This window comes from Lactuca virosa, chromosome 8 (assembly GCF_052849685.1).
Source record: "Lactuca virosa cultivar CGN04683 chromosome 8, Lactuca_virosa_CGN04683_v6, whole genome shotgun sequence".
NCBI lineage: Eukaryota > Viridiplantae > Streptophyta > Magnoliopsida > Asterales > Asteraceae > Lactuca > Lactuca virosa.
The window spans coordinates 274,062,894-274,085,139 of NC_136433.1; the positions used below are offsets into that span (position 1 = coordinate 274,062,894).

The 22,246-nt window shown below is 39.3% G+C and overlaps 1 protein-coding gene across 1 annotated transcript; it reads right to left on the bottom strand.

Moving 5' to 3' along the window:
• Positions 1-19,744: 19,744 nt before the first annotated feature.
• Positions 19,745-21,954, bottom strand: LOC145128774 (lanC-like protein GCL2). Its single transcript, XM_079063578.1, has 6 exons — positions 21,451-21,954; positions 21,147-21,325; positions 20,873-20,984; positions 20,677-20,793; positions 20,276-20,590; positions 19,745-20,188 (listed from the first exon to the last, which is right to left on the bottom strand). Exons 1-6 carry the CDS (start codon positions 21,619-21,621, stop codon positions 19,850-19,852), a joined length of 1,233 nt encoding a protein of 410 aa, XP_078919704.1. The 5' UTR covers positions 21,622-21,954; the 3' UTR covers positions 19,745-19,849.
• Between the last annotated feature and the right edge of the window lie 292 nt (positions 21,955-22,246).

Below are 22,246 nucleotides of genomic sequence, written 5' to 3' on the forward strand. Positions count from 1 at the left end.
TAATCCAAAAATCCCTCGTCATCATCCAACTATGCTCTGGGTCCACTACCTGTAATATAAAAAGCTGAATGGGTCAAGCTTGGCAGCCTGGTGAGCATATAGGGTTTTCAACCCACAATAAATAATTTTATTATGTTTAAACTTCAAACAATCAACCAAATTTTCCATCCCCATTATCTTCTTTATTCATAAAGATCTTAAGAATCATCTGTCCTCCATTCATTCATTCCTAAGGATTATCCTAAGGAATAGGCACGAAGTCCATCGCTGCCCAAAATTTATACGACAAGCACTAAGTCCATAGCTGCCAAGGTACTAAATCCATAGCTACCAATGTTTATCTGTACGGTACTAAATCCATAGCTACCAACATCTATTCATTATCCTGAGGAATAGGCACGAAGTACATCGCTGCCCGAGATTTATACAACAAGCACTAAGTCCATAGCTACCAAGGTACTAAATTCATAGCTACCAAGGTACTAAATTCATAGCTATCAATGTACATCTATATCACCTTTCTTCTCATCATCCAACTTATTTTTTTTATCACACACCAACTATTTCATCTACCTATGTTTTACCCAACATATTTGTAGATATGAAATACATATAAAGTTTAAAACCTGTACAAAACATTTATTCAACATCCATCTCAAATAAAAAAACAACATATATACACATAACACGTATTTTATATAAAATACTTCATATCTATGTGTAAGATGAAAGTGACTACACACTCGCATTATTTAACGATAATCGGGCAGCACTTCGTTTCTTAAAACGATCATTTCCGATAAAACCGGGATGTTTTCCCAAAAACCGGACTTCACGATGGCAGAGTTTTGGCTCGAAAACTCTTTTTCTCGGGATCTTTAGGCTCTCCGGGACTTGCTTATGATGCTAGGATGATATAATAGGCTTGGGGGTATTTATTTTAGCAAAAAGGAAAGTAGAAGGTGAGAGGAAGTAAATTTTGTAACATAAATACGGCTGGCTTCGATCACTATTTATAGCGGCTGAAAACTCGAGTTATGTTGGGCGTAAATTGATGGTACGCGGGGCGTACTCCTTCTTCAGCCAGTACGCTGGGCGTACAATGAGTACGTTGGGCGTACGAAGGGATCATATCGGACGCGTCAAGGCTACGACACGTGGCTCTCATGCGAAGGAGTAGGGAGGGTGACAGACTCCGGAACACTTACATGAGTACGCTGGTCGTACTCTGAATTTTAAAACTTCAAAAATTCGTAACTTTCGCATACGAGCTCTGTTTTTGACGTTTTTATATCCACGCATTGGTGAGACTGTGCTCTACAACTTTTGTTTAGACTCTGTCGGCTAATTTTGACTTTATTTTTAAAGTTATATTTTTAACAGGCCGGGACAGGAAAAGTCGGTTAAAAATTCATAACTTCTTCATCCGACGTCCGTTTTCGTCTGTCTTTTTACCGTCGAACTACTATCAACAAGATCTTCGATTCTCATTTAGGTTGTTTCGACTAAAAATCACCCGATCTGAAATTCAAGTTTCGGGCTGCATACTACTATGTCAAATCTTAGAAAATTCATAAGTTCCTCATACGAAGTCAGATTTGGACATTCTTTTTATGCACGCTCTCGGTTTAACGAACACTACGAATTTTGTTTAGATCACTAATGCTAAAAAGCACTTTATCGTAAATTCACTTTTTACGTCATACAGCGTCGTGCCGGTTCTGTCGCGAAACTTCGACATGTCATAACTTCTTCGTTATAACTCGGATTTTGGTATTCTTTATATCTCCGGAATCCTTGTTTCGACCACTACAACTTTGTTCATAGATATTAGCTTCATCTAATATTTATTTTCGACTTATTTTTATCCTTAATTTATTATATCATCATAATTAAATATACGGCACATAATTTAATCTTATTACTTCAAAACATGTTACAATAGTTGACCAAGACTATTACCTCGTCTTTAATGCTTAGCCCAGAAACGCAGGCGTTACAATCAATGATTCTTATAGTGTGAGGTAATGTTCCATGGTTATTTAGGTGGGCTAAACCAATGAGATAATCCATGGATAGTCCGTGGAGGTTTAACCCATGGAGCCTAAGTAATATGAAAGGTCATTAGGGTTTACAAGGTGTAACCCTAGCATTTGCTACACTATAAAAGGACTCCACTAGAGCTAAAATCGACTACTACATCACACCCCATTCATTCTAAGAGAGTGAAGTTGATTTTGTGCTAAGTAACTTATTCTCTCAAGCCTCCTCTTGCATTTGGTGTTTGTGAACCATTAGAGGCATCACACTTGAGGCGCTCAAGCTTTTGAAGGCCAAGAACTACAAGTCCTACTAAGAGGTAAGTTATCTAACTAGTTTTATTGTTCAATTGTTCAATTGTATGCTAGTTAGGGAGAATGCTTTGGAAAATTGAAAATGCATGTATAATTAGAGAAAACATGGATCCAAAGCATTTAGGGTCACATGTGCACCATAGGAGTGTTGTAATGCTCAAAACCCAACACTTAGGTGCGGGATTTTCAGTCCCATATAGATCTATACACAAGTATCACGCTCTCTCACCGAGATTCTGGTTATAATTCAGGACTCTAGTGTGTACTCTAGTAGGTACGGTGAAGACTTTGTCTCACATAATTGTTTCAACAAGTTTACGTTGTGTGTAATGAAAACCCTTGTATGTATAAATATCACTTTTCCATAGTATTATTATAGTGTATAATAATTATATATTTTTATATAGTTATTCGTCTTGTTCCAAAATATTATAATATTGTTAATGACCCATAAACTACACCTATTATAGTTTATTATAAATTTTTCGTTGTACCTATATATATATATATATATATATATATATATATATATATATATATATATATATAGGTTAACATGTTTAAATGTTTATAAATAACATATATTATACATCTAATATAAGTATATGAACTTTTAGTATGATAAAGTCAGTTTTCTAGTTTTTGATTTTCTTTACGTCACCAAGCGGTAAATATTGAATTATAAACTTTGTAAATTTTGTTTTTACCTCTTTTGTGATGTTAAAGTCAAGTTAACCTTATGTGTTTAAAACAACATATTTTAGGTCAAATCTAACAAAAATGGTACCATAACCTGATTATGTCCATTTTTGTTAGAAAACCCAAATTTTTACATAACATGATAGATCTTTAGGTTTTCTTTTTGTAAAACCAAATCATTGGTATTTATAACTAGTTTCATAACATATGTCCAAAATAACATATTTTGATTTATATCCTACAAAAATGGTGTAATAACTTGGTTATAACCATTTTTACTAGAAAAGTCATATTATGTTCATAAAAACCATAGTTTTTTTTATAGTTTTGTTCTTTTTTTTATATGACTTTTTCTTAAAAACATATAGCATGTTTATACTCATTTTTCATAAATTTGTATTTTAAACAGCATACCACACATAAATGTTCATAATAGTAGGTAATAACATTATTTCATGTAAGTAACATTTTTACACAACATGAAAATAAAGCATGTATAACAACTTGTACAATTATACAAGTTTACTTGTATTCTCCCCCTAAAACTTGGATAAAGATGAAAATGAGGGGTATGAACTCACATTGAGTATGTTTCTTGGTGGATAAAGAGATGAAGATGAGAGATTTTAAGCTAAGAACACTTGAAGATTGGAAGATCCTATGTATTTTAACACATATTAGTGTGTGTAATTGTAACAAAACTAGTATATATGTGTATAGAATCACTAGATTAGTAAAGAAAAACTTACCAAAAGATCAAGAACCAACTTATGCAGATTAGTCGAGAGAGAGAGAGAAAGAGAGAGAGAGAGAGCTTGACTTTGAGTGAGGAGATAAACAAAGAGATGAAGAAGATGGGAGGGGGGTCGGACGAAATAAAGAGAAGAGAGGGAGGGAGGGTGAGGGGGTGGGGTGGGTATGGGGGGGAGGGAGAAGTAGGGAATGGTTTCTTGAATGTAATATTTAAGCATGACTATTTTAATTAAATAATAATACTTTTAAAAAAAGATGTAATAATCATATAGGAAAAAATGTGTCTTTAGTTTATTTGTATAAAAAAAATGGGTAATTTTTATAAGAGTTTGTGATTTTTATAGAAAGTGTGGTAAAAATTATGTATAATTACTAAATTTGAATCATCTAAAGTCAAATTATTATAAAAATCATTATCATAAAAAATAATAACACATTACACGAAAGTTAGGATGATTCCTGATTCTTTTCGTTAAAGTTTGAGTGTTTAAGTCGGGTATAGAATATGTCGCATTTGGTGACGAATTCACCAAAAATCTAAATATGTAAACTTTGTTATGAATTTGTCATGTAGTAGAAAGTTTATGAACTCAGCTACATTGTGTTATGAATATTATTTATACCTAAATAATATATAATTGAATTGTCGAATTTTTACGTTACTAACCCTAATTAGGGTTTATATTCAATAATTGGTAAATAGAGAGTTACTTTGAATTATAACTTGCCAATAGTACACTAGTAACATTAGAGAATATCACATTTCTCCTAAAATTCTAATACGAGTTGAGTTGACCTGGTTGACTTTTGTTGACTTTGTTTGACCGAAATTGACGGTTGTCACATAATTTGTTAGCGAAAAAAGTTCAATCAATTGTTTATTATCCCCTGCCCTATTACCATATTAAAAATGTAACATCCACAAAATAGTTTCAAAAACATGTCTAATATCAGAGTTTGCCCAAAATCACAAAACCAAACACGAGGAGGTGCACGATCACGCTTTCGCTTTTCCTTAATCCTCTGAGGTACATGAAACATAATCCAAAACTGTAAGCCCAATTCTTAGTGAGTTTCCCCCAAAGTACCAATCACAACACATAATCATAATAATAACAGCAAACAACATGCATACAGAACCTTCAGTATGACTGGACTGCCTCACCGGGCCTTCAGCCTATCTGGACCGTTCTCCAGGCCTTCGGCCTGACTGGTACGCCCATCTGGCCTTCAGTCTATCTGGGCCGTCATGGGTCTATTGGCCTTCAGCACAAAGCAGGACCGCCTCAACCCATCCACACACACACATACACACACACAAACACACACACACACACACACACACATATATATATATATATATATATATATATATATATATATATATATATAACAGACAATCATAAAATAACCAGCCAATAACAATCAGACAAATCTCACATATCACTAAGCATATCATTATCCTATCTACCAGGATACAGATCTAACAGGTCATTGCAGTACGCAATCATATGATAGACTAGGATAACAATCCAAAAGGGTCGACATTGGTGCATTCGACCTGTAAGTACAGTGAGGACAACTCACCTCACACAGTTGAATCACACTGAAAGTGTCCGGCTGTTGGCTTACTCAAATCCTCGCGCTATCACAACAAAATAATCGTCCAATTAATAATTGGATTACAAACTATAACTATAAGTCCATAATTAGGGTAAAAGGCCACTATACCCTTTCCCTAGCTGGGCTAAGACCCAAACCCAAATCTTGATCCAAAAAGGCCCAAAACTATGTAATCACTCAAGGCCCATATTCGGCCCAATTTTCCAAATTGGGCCCAAAATCCTACATGGACCTTACCCTAAAGTGCATCCCTTCACTTAGCCTAAACACTAATACCTAGATGGTACAATAAGGGCCCAAGCATCTAAGCCAAAAGGTGGCCCAAACTTGCTAAACCCACCAGACTGAGTACATGAGGCGTACCCAGCTGTACACTCAGCGTACTATGCCTTGACCAAGAAACGCGTTGTTGACCACCTACGCCCAGCATACGCCCTGGTACGCCCAACGTACATGGTGTCCATGCAAATCTTTAAAAAAAGGATTAATCCATTCAGTCCAAACGTCTAATAACCAGATCCAAGTCCAAGAAGGTGGTCTTAACCATAGTGTTTCCAACTTTATGGTTATGCATGCATCATTAATTAAGACCCAAAACCAACTTCTTAGTTGGTCTTAACCACTAAAGACCTCTACACTTTGCATTCAAGAACTAAGTGAGTCAAGAAAGCATTTTTATGACTTAACACAACTCAAATCTTCTAAAAAAGCAGCTCCTTTGGTCTTAGAGTAGCATTTACTCATTAAGTCTAAGAAAAGGGACAAAACTCATAAAACTCCATATGGCTAGATCTCAACGAAATATAAGTAAAGTTCAAGGCTTTATACCTTTTGGAGCTTCCCAAAGAGATGAAGATCTAAGATCTACAAGCTTGAATCCCACACTAAAGTTTCTCAAAGAATCCTTTCCTCTTCCTTCAACACCAAGACCACACACACACACACACATACACTCAAGCTCAATACACATAAGGGTTAGGGCTTGCAAGATCGACTCAAGGAGGGTGGAGGCTGAAAGGGCGAGGGAAATGAGGTTGTAAGAGGGATTATATAGGGCTCAACCCTAAAAAATAGGGTTTTCAATATCTGATGAGTACACCCCCGCGTACGTTGACGTACGCCCCACGTACGTTGATGTACGCCCCGCGTACTAGGGCGTTCCCTAGTACGCTAAGCATACACACGTACACATGGTGTACTCCCATCCTTCCAAATTACGGTTTTTCCATTAGGGATTCTCATGGCTACTTCCTTCAATTATATGGACCAAAATGACATAAATTAAAACCATAAGGATGAAATTAAAGGTACCTGAACATCGGGGTGTTACAACTCTCCCCCACTTGAACTAGATTTCGTCCTCGAAGTTGGTTGTGGTGAATAACTCCGAATAATGCTCCCGCATCTCAGCCTCCGGCTCCCAGGTCCACTAGGAGCCCTCCGGTGCTGCCATCGTACCTTTACCAAAGGTACTTCCTTGCTACGCAAAACCTTTACCTTCTTTTCTAGGATAGCTACCAGCCTCTCAACATAGTTTAGGAGCTCATCAACCTGAATATCATCCAATGAAACCACTACATTCTCATCCAATACGCACTTTCGCAGTTGCGAAACATGGAAAGTGTTGTGAATCTAACTGAGCTCCTTAGTAAGATATAGTCTTTAAGAAACCTTGCCAACCCTGACGATCACTCGAAACGGATCAATATACAGGTTACCTAATTTTCCTCTCTTCCTGAAGCGTATCACACCTTTCCAAGGTGAGACCTTCAGTAACACCATGTCGTCAACCTGAAACTCCAACTCGGATCGGTGTCGGTCGGCATAGCTCTTCTACCGATTCTAAGCAATCGGCAGTCTCTACTAGATCTGCTGAATAAGCTCTGTGGTCTGAAGGACCACCTAGGTCCGCCTTATAACCCTGTGACCAACCTCACTCCAGCAAACTGGGGTACGACATCTCCGCCCATACAAGAGCTTAAAAGACGGAGCACTAATGTTGGAGTGATAACTATTGTTGTAGGAGAACTCCAAAAGAGGTAGGTAGAAGTCCCAACTCCCACCAAAATCGATAAGACAGACCCTCAACATATTCTGAAGGGTCTGTATCGTCCGCTCACTCTGTCCGTCGGTCTGGGGAAGATAAGCAGTGCTGAAGTGCAACCTCGTACCCAGTTCCTCATGGAACTTCTGCCAAAAACGGGAGGTGAACCGAACATCACGGTCTGAAACAATGCAGACTCGAACCCCATGGCGAGCGACGATCTCATGAACGAACATATCGGCCAACTTATCGGCCGAAGAACTCTCCCGAATCGCCAGAAAGTGGGCACTCTTGGTCAATCGATCCACGATGACCCATATAGCATCAAAACCCTTTGCCGTCTTCGGAAACTTGGTGATAAAATCCATCGAAATTTGGTCTCATTTCCACATGGGAACCTCCAGAGGCTGCAGCTTGCTATGCGGCCTCTGATGCTCAACCGTGACCATCTTGCAGGTCAAGCATCTCTCCACGTACCAGGCTATCTCTATCTTCATACACGGCCACCAATAGCTCAATCTCAAATCCCGGTACATCTTGTTGGCCCCCGGATGAACAGAAAATCGAGACTTATGAGCCTCCTCCAACATAATCTGTTTGACCCCACCAGACATCGGAACCCAGACCCAAACACATCGGGTCAACAATCCGTGACTATCCATGACAAATCTGTCCATCTCACCATTAATCCGCTCCTGCTTCTAGTTCTCTTTCCGAACACCCTCGACCTGAGCCTCCCTTATCAATCCCAAAAGCGGGGAATCAACTGATATCCTCATACACATAACCTTATCTGAAGACCCGGCCAACTTTCGGATCAAAGCATCCGCCACCATATTTGCTTTACCTGGATGGTAAAGGATCTCGCAGTCCTAATCCTTGAATACGTCCAACCACCTGTGTTGCCTCATGTTTAGGTTCGGCTGATCTATAATTCGCCTCAGACTCTTATGATCCATGTAGATAGTACAACGGACCCCATAAAGGAAGTGCCTCCAAATATTAAGGGCAAAAACCACTGCCCCCAACTCCAGATGATGAGTGGGATATCGTGTCTCGTGCAGCTTCAGTTGTCGTCAAGTATAAGCTATCACCCGTCCTCTCTGCATGAGGACCGCCCCCAAACCAGTGATGGATGCATCACAGAATAGCATGAAATCCTCAATTCCCTTTGGGAGGGTCAAAACCGGGGCCTCACACAATCTATGACGAAGGGTCTCAAATGTCGACTGTTGCTTTGGGCCCCATCGAAAATCCACCCCCTTCCTCATCAGACGAGTGAGGGGTACCGTGATCTTGGAGAAATCCTAAATGAATCAGCGATAGTACCCTGCCAAACCCAAGAAAATCCTGATATACAAGGGATATTTTAGAATCTCCCACCGCATCACGGCCTCGATCTTAGTCGGGTCGACCAATAGCCCATCCTGGTTAACGAGGTGTCCAAGCAACTGAACCTCTTGTAACGCAAAACTCACACTTTGAGAACTTAGCATAAAGTCGTTCTCGCCTCAAAACCCCTAGGAGCTCTCGAAGATGCTCCTCATGCTGCTCCCTGGTCTTGGAATACACCAAGATATCATCGATGAACACAATAACGGAACGATCGAGCATCGGCATGCATACCTGATTCATCAAATCCATGAATACTGTAGGCGCATTGGTGAGCCCAAATGGCATCCCAACGAACTTGTAATGCCCATAACGAGTCCGGAACGCGGTCTTCTCCACGTCCTCCTCTCTCACTCTGACCTGATGATACCCGAACCTCAGATCTATCTTGGAGAACCAAGATGCACCCTGTAACTGATCAAATAGGTCATCAATCTGTGGAAGGGGATAACGGTTCTTCACCGTTAGTTTTTTCAACTCCTGGTAATCAATACACATCCGGTGTGAACCATCCTTCTTCTTAACAAAAAAATTGGCGCTCCCTACGGAGAACTGCTCGGTCTGATGAACTGCTTGCCTAGCACCTACTGCAGCTGAGATCACAACTCCTGCATCTCAGGTGGTGCCAAGTAGTATGGCGCCTTGGAAATCGGGGCCACACCTGGCACAAGGTTGATCCTGAACTCGACCTACCTCTTGGGAGGCACACCAGGTAACTCTTCCGGAAACACATCTGCGAACTCCCTGACAACCGGGACCTCTGAAACTGAATTCTGATCCCCAACACGCGTATCCACCACATAAGCCAAGTAGCCCACACAACCATGTTGAATATACTGTCGAGCTCTGGTTGTAGAACAAAACCCTTAACCCATCCTGGTGCCCTCTCCATAGATAACCAGTTCTCCCCCACTTGGGCTTCGAACTACCACACGCTAGCCCTCACAATCAACCATAGCACCAAACCGGATCAGCCAATCCATTCCCACAATCACGCAAACATCCCCCATGGGGATAGGGATCAAATCGATCAAATAAGGCACCCCAAAGATCTCCATAACACAACCTGAATACACTGATGATGCAGAAACCCTGTGTTCATTGGCGATAGAAACCCACAAAGGACACTCTAATTCCCGAATGGCCATATCAAACTCCCTACTGAACGATCTAGATACAAATGATCGACTCACACCCGATTCAAACAACACTAGAGCAGGCAAGGAGTTCACTAGGAACGTACCTAACAGAAGCACATATATAAGCATAACATAAAACATAATCAACAAGATAATGGATAGAAACATACCAGTCACACATCTGGAGCTGCTCTCACCTCCTCAGCAGTGAGCTGAAAAGCGTGACCTCGAGACCTTGGGGGCTCCGCCCTCCCCTGGCGCCCATCTGTGATCCTCAAAGTAGCTGGCACCGGGGTCTGCGCCGGCTTGGCGGTGAGCAATAGACAGTTAACCTTCACTTGGCCAACCTAATCACAATGATAGCAAATCCTAGTACTCGGAGCTGGGACTAGCTGGCGGCAATCCTTCGCATAGTAGCCCTCCTTGCCATATTTGTGGCACACACTACCTGATCGACAGACCCCCTCATGAACCTTGCCACACTTCCCACAAGTGCGGCCCCTTTGACCCCCAAATATAGAATCAACGGACTTGAACCGCTTCGGCGCTGGCTGAGACTGCGTTGGGGCTGGCCTCTGATCCCTCGTCCGCAACTCTATCTCATTATCACGCCATTGGGTGGACTCCGGCATATCCAACAAGGTATCATAGCGGTGTGTGGAAACAAACTGTCAGATCTCCGTCTTGAGAATACTCAAGTAACGGGTCATCTGAGCCTGCTTGGAAGAAAACTAAGGGAAAAACATGGCCCTCTCTGTGAACATCCTGGTGATCTCCGTCACCAACTGAGTCCCTTATTTCAGGTCCAAAAACTCATAGGCCAACCTCTCACGCTCCACCCGCGGCACATATCTGGTACGAAACATCTCAGAGAACTGCTCCCAAGACACCACGGCTCTCTGATTAGCAAAATACGATCCCGTAACAAGTCTCCACCAATCCTTCGCTCCGGACCTCAGGAGGTTCAGAGCGCACCTGACCTTCTGGTCAGCTAGGTAGGAGCAGGTGAAAAGGCATCCATCAACATCAGATAGCCACCTCATGGCTATGATGGGGTCCTGAACTCCATCAAAAGTCGGGGGCTTCGTATTGTCGAAGTCCCGATACTGAAAAACCCGCCCGACACCAATCCCTATAGTCGCGACAGCTGCATTGGTCGCAGGAGTAGAAGCATCAGACAAAGCAGCATACCTGTCATCAAATAATCCATCATCGCGGTCTTGATAGACCCAAAAATCTTCGGTGTCTTCCCCCGGACAAAATTCACAACCTCCTCATGGATAATCTATCTGATTCGGTCCTTAGTCACAGCTGGCTCTTCCTGGCTGTCAGCTCCTGATCCTGACCCAGATCCTGTCTCGAAACGTCTCGTCACCACCATACTGAAAATAAATCAGGTAGATATTAGATAACACACATATAAACAAGGTAACCAACGCCCAACAAATCCATAGGGGTTGTGACTTCCCTGTTACACGTACGGGTAATGTGCTTTCAGTAGTACGGGCCCATACTACCTTCCACACCTACCCGTATTTGTCTTAGAGGATCATCACAACAGCCCTAACAATACATACTATCATACTCATCACTCGATCCTCACTCCCTAGAGGAAGGCTAAACATCATGAGACTGGCCGGCTAACCCCACACAACTCATCCATGAAACTTCCACCAACCTTGCAGCACTCGTGTATGCTAAGCATACATAACACTGGACCCTATAGACAGTCGAATATATGATCCTACCCTAAGCCCTTCATCAAGCAAGAAAATGAAATAAGGCCAAACTAAACATTCTCAGGCTATAGAATCTTAGTTATATATGACCATAATGCACACACTAAGCAACTACAGTAATGATGTCAGTTTCATATAAGGAAGAACCCTAGGCTATCAGGCATCATATAATCAGGTAATTCTATCATGCAAATTCCTGAAGATCCCTAGCCTATCACTAGCATGTTGTTATAACATATTACCATATCAAATAACAGTGTGGTAATTTGGGGTCTACTTACTGGCTCCGGCTGATTGTATACCTTGCATCCTCCTTGATTATTTTGAAAACCATTTGAAAATTGTTTTAAAATCCTTTTCCTTAGTTTGAGACTGGATTCACACGAGTGCTCCTCCAATTCACTCAAACCAAGGCTCTGATACCAACTTGTAACATCGATAAAATTCATGAAAATTTTGAACTTTTTAAACAACCCAAAAATCATCATTGTTTACAAAGTAGTTTCCAAAACATGTCTAATATCAGAGTTTGCCCAAAATCACAAAACCAAACACGAGGAGGTGCACGATCACGCCTTCTCCTTTCCGCGATCCTCTAAGGTACCTAAAACATAATCCAAATCTGTAAGCCCAAAGCTTGGTGAGTTTCCCCCAAAGTACCAATCACAGCACACAATCATAATAATAACAACAAATAGCATGCATACAAAACCTTCATTATGACTGGACCGCCTTACCGGGCCTTCAGCCTATTTGGACCGTTCTTCGGGCCTTCGGCCTGACTGGTACACCCCTCTGGCCTGCAACCTATTCGGGCAGCCCTGGGTATGTTGGCCTTCAGTACAAAGCAGGACCGCCTTAACCCATCCACACATACACCATGTCGACACACACACCCACACACACACATACACACACACACACACACACACACACATATATATATATATATATATATATATATATATATATATATATATATATATATATATATATATATATATATATATATATATATATATATATATATATATATATATATATATATATATATATAACGGACAATCAAACAATAACCAGCCTATAACAATCAGACAGATCTCACATATCACTAAGCATAGCATCATCCTATTTATCAGGATACAAATCTAACAGATCACTATAGTACGCAATCATATGATGGGTCGGCATTGGTACCTTCGATCCGTAAGTACAGTGAGGACAACTCACCTCACACAGCTGAATCACAGTGAAAGTCTCCGGTTGTTGACACACTTTCAAATCCTCGCGTCATCACAAAAAAATAATCATCCAATTAATAATTGGATTACAAACCATATCTATTAGTCCATAATTAGGGTAAAAATTCCACTATACCCTTTCCCTAGCTAAGCTAAGACCCATGCCCAAATCTTGATCAAAAAAGGCCCAAAACTAAGTAATCACTCAAGGCCCATATCCAGCCCAATTTTGGGCCCAAAATCCTACTTGGGCCTTACTCTAAAGTCCATCCCTTCACTTAGCCTAAACACCAATACCCAGATGGTCCAATAAGAGCCCAAGCATCTAAGCCCAAAAGGTGGCCCAAACTTGCTAACCCCAACAGACTGAGTACGAGGGGCGTACCCAGCTATACGCTCAACGTACTCTGCCTTGACCAAGAAACATGTTGTTGATCACCTATTCCCTGGTACACCCAGCGTACGCGGTGTCCATGCAAATCTTCGAAAAAGGGCTTAATCCATTCAGTCCAAACGTCCAATAACCAAATCCAAGTCCAAGAAGGTGCTCTTAACCATAAAGTTTCTAACTTTATGGTTATGCATGCATCATTAAGACCCAAAACCAACTTCTTAGTTAGTCTTAACCACTAAAGACGTCTATACTTTGAATGCAAGCACAAAGTGAGTCAAGAAAACATTTTTATGACTTAACACAACTCAAATCTTCTGAAAAGGAAGCTCCTTTGGTCTTAGAGTAGTATTTACTCATTAAGTCCAAGAAAAGGGACAAAACTCATAAAAAAATCCATATGGCTAGATCTCTACGAAATACAAGTAAAGTTCAAGGCTTTATATCTTATGGAGCTTCCCAAAGAGATGAAGATCTCAGATATACAAGCTTGAATCCCACACCAAATTTTCTCAAATAATCATTTCTTCTTCCTTCAACACCAAGAACACACACACACACACACTCAAGCTCAACACACACAAGGGCTAGGGATTGCAAGATCGACTCAAGGAGGGTGGAGGATGAAAGGGTGAAGGAAATGAGATTATAATAGGGATTATATAGGGCTCAAAACTAAAAATTATGGTTTTCAATATATGACGAGTACACCCCGCGTACGTTGATGTACGCCCGCGTACTAGGGTGCACCCTAGTACGCTGCACGTACACACGTACGCATGGCGTACTCCCATCCTTCCAAATTACGTTTTTGCCATTAGGGATTCTCATGGCTACTTTCTTCGGTTACAGGGACCACAATGACATAAATTAAAACCATAAGGATGAAATTAAAGATACCTGAACATCGGGGAGTTACAAAAAAAAACTTTATTTGATTACTGAATTAAGTTTTGACATAGTTGGAAAATTCGATATATTCGTAGAACACGTCATATTTTTGTTTGAATGGGTAGACCCAAAGAAAACACGAGAAATGCTCCAAGAATATAACATAATACCATAAACCACTAACACTTGCAATAGGTGAAGCCCACAATTCAAACTTTATTATATCAAATGAACTGGAAACAACATAATTTGAAAGACTAAATGGAAGTTTGATAATTTTTTCTAGTTGACACGTGTGACACACACATTTGACATAACTTTATTACATAAAAATGGAATTATTCAAAACTAAAGACTTCAAGATTGGATCACATGGATGACTATTTTTTGATGTTAAATGGATTGACTTGAGGACACAAAGACTTAAGGGAGAGAAGGAACAACTAGGTAATGGGATATCATTATCACATCAGATTAGAAGTTGGTGGGTTCTGTAATCTTGAATAGTAAAACAAATTGATCAAATTTAATTGAGCATATATTTTGACAATTAAATTGTCTAACATATATGATATTTTTATGATAGATGGGATAATTTGGATATTTTTTAGGTGAAGAGGTTGGTAATGATTTTGGAGTGGAAACTCGGTGTCCGGTGGTCACTATAGGAATTTGGAGCCTATTTCCAACTAATACAGAACCCAAGTCATGGTTATCAAGAATGGAATGAAGTATATATGTGTTCACGTGAATATGGTCTATCATACCGGTGTTCATAATCTATTCACTTGCACACAAATTATTTAGTAGCATGATGTTGGATAGTTGGGCCAAATATGTGACATACTTAGGCCTAAACCAATCCAAGGTCACTGAATAGGACTTGTAGAGGATGGTCTAGGAACATGGATATGTGTGCCTGATGGTCTTAGCTATAGGGAAGGATTAAAAGTCCAATAGAGTCCTAGATTGAGCATTCGTCTAGAAAGAGGGTTGTTTGGCAGAAACTTGGTGTTGTTCATGTTGACTTGAAGACCGAAAGTATATCTAGTTGTAAGGCTGGCTCGTGCTTAACTATTGTACATCGCTATTTGGCGGCTGCCAGCGACGATTGTTTCCACGGGAAGAATCATTTAAGCCAACATGGAGTATGGTTTGTAACATACGAGTTTCGATTGGGATTTTCATTCTTTGATTATTGGTTTTTAAGTCCAAAGAAGGATTGAAGCGTTTAACGAAGCTCGATGAAATTAATCGCAAGGAAATCCAAGTTTGCGCCTGGGGGCGACGCGGCCAGTAAGGGTTGCAGTGCAACCTCGCTGTATGGGCTTAGGCCTTAGGCCTCAAGATTTCGGCCTATTTAAGAGCTTTAACCCTATGGTTTCATCAATTTCAACCTCCTTCACCCTTAGAATGCCTATAATGAAACCCTAGCCTCTCTTGAACTGGTTAGAATTTATTATGTCTCCTAAACTCATTATTGTGCTCTTTTAGTGATAATGAGTGTTGGGAGCATGCAAACTTGGGCAAGGAAGCTTTATTCTTGAAGAAATCAATGCTCTCAACACCTTTGGACCTTGGTAATCTCTAAAGATTCGAGCTTTATTATGTTTCCTTCATAGATTTAGAAGTTGGTTGAGTTTTAACCATTTTTGGTGAGTTTTGGTCCCTTTGAGGTTTGTTTCTTGGAGTTTGCAGAACTTCAGAGATCATGAGTAGTGTTTGAGACCATATCTGTGTTTTTGATGGAGTAAAGAGTGCATGCAACAACTCTCTTTGCTCTATGCAAGAAGAAAGTGCATTTTGGACATTTTATGAACTAGGGTTTGAGATCTCATTTGATTAAGTCATTGAAATGGAAAAAGTTGGAAACTTTATCCATTATTTCATTTGGGAGTTTCAGTTCTGAGATTTGGAGCTCCTGTCTTTAAGGATCAAGTGCTTAATAGGAAAGGTTGTTGATCCATTTTTCGCGGCGCGACTGACCAGAGGTCACGTCGCGACCATTCAAGATTTCTTGACTATATCGTTGGCTTGTGGTGCTCCGCACGACACATGCTTTGGTCACGATGCGCCCATTTGTTGGCCATTAACTGTTGACCGTTGAGTTTTTGATCGACTTTGACTTTTGCTCAAACTTGTTGAGTTTGAACTATAAACTGAGTTAGAACCTCTATTTGGTTTCTAGGTGGTTCATGGTAGCTGTTTAGCTTTCTAAGATTTTAGAGATTGTAATTGTTACGCCAGGTGAGTTTCTCACTAAACTATATGTTACAGTATGTATCCACTGTATGTTAGGATATAGATATGTTGTAGTATGTATTTAGGCAAATAGACTAGTTTAGTCATTTGCATGTTGTTGTTGGATTGTTTATTTGTCTGTCTGTTATATGTTGACATATTACATGTGAGAATTGAGGACGGTCCAGTTATGTATTGAAGGCTATGATACTCAGGGCAGACCAACTTAATGTTGAAGGCCAAGGGGTGAACCAGCTTTGTGTTGAATGCCAAGATACTCAGGGTGGACCAATTTTATGTTGAAGGCCAAGTGGCGGACCAACTTTATGTTGGCGAACCAACTTTATGCTGAAGGTCATTACTTATATACACTATATGTATATTATTGTATGTGGTATTTTGGAGAACGCACTAAGCTTTATGCTTACAATTGTGGATTAAAAGTTTGTCAAGTAAATCTCCAATTCATGTGAAGGATTCAACTTGATTGTACCGTACGCACATCACAAACTATTAGAACTATTGTCAATCATGATTTGATACTATGTTTTTCCTAAACTCGGTTTTGATATATTTTTACACTACGGTTTTATAGTGTTTTGAATTAACATGTTACTCTGATCTTTTATAAAAATGCTTTGGATAAATTACTTATTGTTTATAATAGAAAATTTTTGTTTGAAAAATGGGACGTTACATTGCTGGCTAAGAAGAGTGAACTTTGTGGTTTGGTGAGGCGAGAATGCATAAGTCGTAGGAACATATTGACCGATTTTCGTGAAGGTAAGTAATGGTGGTTGATGGTTAATAAAGATAGCCATATGACTCTCTGAAGAGAGATTCGTTTGTAGTGTAGATGACGAGATGTTTGTTTGGGACCCGGGTAGAGTTTTTTTTAAGAAGATCAACAATATCTGTGACTTTTTTAGCAGCAGACAATGACAAAGTGGTCAAACATGGAGATGTTGCAAATCTAATATCAAGTTAAAGAGTTCTTGCATCTTTATTATCAAGGGAAAGGTTTTCTAGGTTTGGCCATACTTGAAAATGAAGTCCACTTTCTTTAACTACGAATTCAAGGTTTTAGGTTTTGCACATCGTAAGAGTCATCAAAGTGATTGATGGCATTGTATCCGTTACAATGAGTAGAGAAAAATTCTCGCCAAGAACTATAATTAAGTCGGAATCAAGAACGAAAGAAATGTGAGACTTGATGTTGGCTATTTTAAAAGCACTGTGTGGTGATGAGGTTGATCTGTATGCATGAGGAGAGATGGATAGAAACCATGGTGATGAAGAAACTAGGGGAGGAGGCAGGGTATGGTTGTGGCAACGCCATAAATGAGAGATAGAAGAGAGAAGTGAGGGGAGAGATTTTAGGATTGTTCTTATATCATGATTATTACATTGATTTCCTAATACGCAAATTACAAATATAAATACAATAGACAATTGACAAAGGTCATGGGCCCACTATACAATGTGGGCTAAATGTACAATATCGGCTATATACCAACACATTAGGATGTGTTTCGTTACATAAGATGATTGTTACACGAGATAGTACCGAACACGATAAGATGCCATTGGACTAGACCGGATGAAATATGATATTTATTCCATTGGACTGGACCGGATGAAATATGACATGTAAAACTATTACGCAAAAGTATCTAATTAATAAATTAATAAAAGAGAAATATACAAGCACAAAATCATAATTTAAATTGGTTTATATTTCTTGTCCTACAAAGTCAAAGAACAATGATGCATGACAATTATTTTTATTTCTACGTTTATCCAATGATGACCTTGTTCAAAACTTTTTTTTTCCAAATAGATACCGTCAAAAATCATTTGAACTTGATGATATTTGACTACACATCCATCCAACTTGCACCCAATCGTGGGTACCTTATTGCATCTCGTTTATTAGCGTTTCACATACCAAATCACATCTTACCGATGTGATATACAAGCAAACCATTGGATCTCTTTTTTGCTCCCCCAACCATGAAAACATTTTGCATCATCTAAAATTTAACGAGCTCTTCACACTCCTTTTCCAAAATGGTTGCGGTCTTACCACTCACCAAATTTTTCATAACCAAACCACACGAAATCGATGCAATAACTTCCTTGCGAGCAACATCACCCACATTACCCACATAAAATTTCATCGGCACCATCATTTTCACTACAAATTCGATCCCTACTCCTTTTTCTTTACCATTTTGCACAATATCTTGAAAGGTACTTGACTCATCTGGGCATGTTCCTGCCAACGCGACTTCTAGTACTGTCGTGTTGGCAGGACCTTGCTTGTAAGCAGGCAGTTGTCCAGATGATATGATGTCATCATCAAAAAGTAAAGATACGTTGTTCTTTTCCCCATATACGAATCCGATTTTTTCATTCGGATTTTCGATCTTAAAGATGACCACAAACTCCGTTTTGAGAGTTGAATCGTCTTCAAGGTCGAGGGTGTTGACAGTGAATGATTGGATGTCATATACCGGTGGCTTAGGGTCCTCGGCGGAGTAGATGTAATACGCGAAGCCACCGGAGATGATGATTACAAGTAAGAGGAGACAGCAACACCAGCACATGCATCGGACAAAACCACTGTAGCCTTTTCCCTCGCTAACTACGCCCATGGTGGTGGTGGTGGTGGTGGTTGTGGTGATTATGAATCAAAATGTGAAAAGTTAGATGGAGTTTGGTGCTTTTAGTGATGGGTGGCCGGAAATTTTGATTTTGGTTGGCAGTGGAGTATTGGCCCCATTGTTTTAGGCCCTTTGTGCATGTGTATGGCCATACGTAGGTTTATAGATCAAGGCCCCTATTTATTTGGTTAGAGGAAAGAACGTGAAGTGTAAGTGCATTTTGCATAATATAATTGTATAAAACACACACATTATAATATTGAACTCGTATATAAGAACATAGTACTTATTTATAATTACATGAAATTCGTTTATTGTAAATTATATAATCACGATTAAATTAATAATTTCTTCTTATTTTAAATTATATAATCAAAATTTATAAATATTTATGAAAGTACCTCTATCGGTTTTTGTCTCCTTGTGATCTATGCCACTTACCTATGCCACTTACCTAGAGGATATTGTGTTGTATATCTGATTTACATCGCATATGATGCTCACATCTGACAAGACACTAGAAAAATAACTATTTGCAGACAAATAAAAATAAGATACTATAACACACAGATAAATAAAAACACATTGTTATTTCTCGTATTGCAAACTACATAAACGCAAAACCATTTTATTAAACCCACACAAACTACACCATCTCTACCAAGTACAACATTTTTCAAACTTCATGTGTAGGGAATTTAGCATTAGTCGGATGGGTCATATCAAGGAAGAGATAGGCCATGCCTCCAATTCCTTCAAACAAGGAGTATGGATTATCACCTCCATACATTTCACCATCCGATATAAGTTTGTGAGATTTATCAAGTAAAAAACACGCAAACGCCTTCGCCTTGTGTAAAAACTCCACGCTTCCTGTCATTTTATAAAGAGAGAGGAACACGTATGCATTCCCACTTATCCCATGACAAATTCCGACTTTTTTTAGTAATCCACGGTCCCACACGACTTTCGATGCATCGATTGCCGCTTCGAGAAACTCTTTATCTTCAAAAACCTAATTATTAAGTCTTAGGGTTAAATGCAAGAAATAGCATCTACTTTCATTTCACTATTTCTTCCATTTATTTAATATTTTTGTTACCTCGGCTGCTTTAACTAGTGTGAGGGCAACTCCGGATGCTCCATGACACCAATACACAAGAAGATCACTTTTCATATCTTCTTGTTTTGGGTAGTTTCCACTAGGGAAACGATTCTTAATCATATACTTAAGAGTCTCCTTCACATCCATAAGCACATCCGATTTAAGTTCAAAATGCATTAAGACATTCAAGATCCCAGCTAACCCATGTGCAACTCCCCACTGCCTCTCACCTTTATACTCAAACATCAAAGGGCATTTTCCCTTTGAACCCAATTTTCTTCCATTCTCAATGATCTTATCGATAACTACACTCTGTTGAATTATAGCAATGTCATTTTTAATAAATTGTTAGTATTCGAAATGAAAAAAGTTAAAGCATCTGAGAATGGCCCACTTACAGTATGGGTAGATGGAATTGTTTCATGGCCTAAGTTTTTGTTAAGAAAGAGACATGTTGATAAGTATCCAGCTCTACCAAATATTACTTCATCTATTACATCTTCACTTAACTTGATCTGTTACCAAAATCATATTATCATATAAGTTACATATATGTATACCATTTGGGAAAAAATTGAAATAAAATATTTTTACCTCTTTAAATTGGGTTAAATAGTAATCAACCATTTGCTCATTGCCTTGGTGCTTTGCAACAACAGCACCAAGTGCACAAACTCCAGCGCGTCCAATTAAAAAAGAGACAACCCTACAAAGTATCTCCAAGAACATCATATACCCATTTTAGCTTCTAACAAGGGTGAAATATTGTTGATTAAGGATCAAAATGTTCAACTTTGAGTGAGCTTTTTGATACTAGATGCAAGAAAAGTGGACGTAAATGGATCATAATCATGATACAATAGCGAACCTGGAACTGGAAGAAGCGGAATCACAAGCTTTGATAATCTCAGAAGCGAGATCAAGATCGTTTTTGTTGTTGGTAACTTGATAGGATTTCAAAAGCAAGAAAGCAGTTCCAAGAGAGCCTCGATATAGGGAAAAGTCTTTGACATCTTGCCCTGTAAAGCCCCATGTCTCCACCACTATCTGTGAGACATTTTCACAAACACCTGGTGAGCTTACCAGTTTTACTCGCATTGTTCACCAAATGCTTCAAAATTAAACATACAAACATAATGAGAGAGAGAGAGAGAGAGAGAGAGAGGAATTACAGTTTCTTTGAGATCTAAAGCGGCGCGTTTGAGTTTCTCGGAGAGAATGGGATAAGGCAAAGCAAGGAGCTTCAACAAAGAATCTTCTTGCTTATCTTCGTCGATTCCTGGTACTGTTGCTTTCTCCTTAACAAAATCTGACATGAAATTCTTAAAGTATCGGTCTGTCATTTTTTATGCTGGGATTCTGATGGTTCAAAGGGTCTGAGACAATGAGAGTTTTGAAGGAGATAACATAGCCGACACGAATGGACCGTTTGACTGAAATCATCAATGACGAGACACGCGTAGACCATTGAAGCTTTAGCTGAGATTGCGGTAAACATGACAGAAGCATCCTCTTTGCCATGGTGTCCCTCTGAAGTTTGAATGGATTTTCCCAAGAAGCATCTTTCTTGTCTTTTACTCCTAGGCCCTAAACTTCTAGCTTATATCTATTTCAGCCCCTGTGGAATGTTGTAAAGCTAATCCGGTGAGGTCATCTAGCTCGGCCAACTTGGCTCTTGTATAAATTCTATTTATAATCTCAAACTTATTAATGGGTAAAACTTTGCCAAGAAATCTATAAAAGAAGTGTGGTCAAATATCTCTGAGATAGATATGGAGTTGGATGCTAAAGGTATAACTTTTCGTTGATCAATTTAAAAGAGTGGTGGGTCTTCGCGATAGAACATTTTTTTGAAAGACATTTGGTGTTGGAGACGTGGCTTTAAAAGACCGTTGTCCTAACTTGTATGCAATTGAGACAAACAAAAACTATTTGGTAATAGAAAAAATTGTTGATGGAGTTGTTTTA

Excerpts from the sequence above, each read along its gene's own strand:
- LOC145128774 (XM_079063578.1), bottom strand. The coding sequence starts at position 21,621 with ATGACAGACCGATACTTTAAGAATTTCATGTCAGATTTTGTTAAGGAG. Across the intron at positions 21,326-21,450 it reads CTTTAGATCTCAAAGAAACT|ATAGTGGTGGAGACATGGGG; the intron begins GTAATTCCTCTC and ends AATGTCTCACAG. Across the intron at positions 20,985-21,146 it reads TCCGCTTCTTCCAGTTCCAG|GGTTGTCTCTTTTTTAATTG; the intron begins GTTCGCTATTGT and ends GATACTTTGTAG.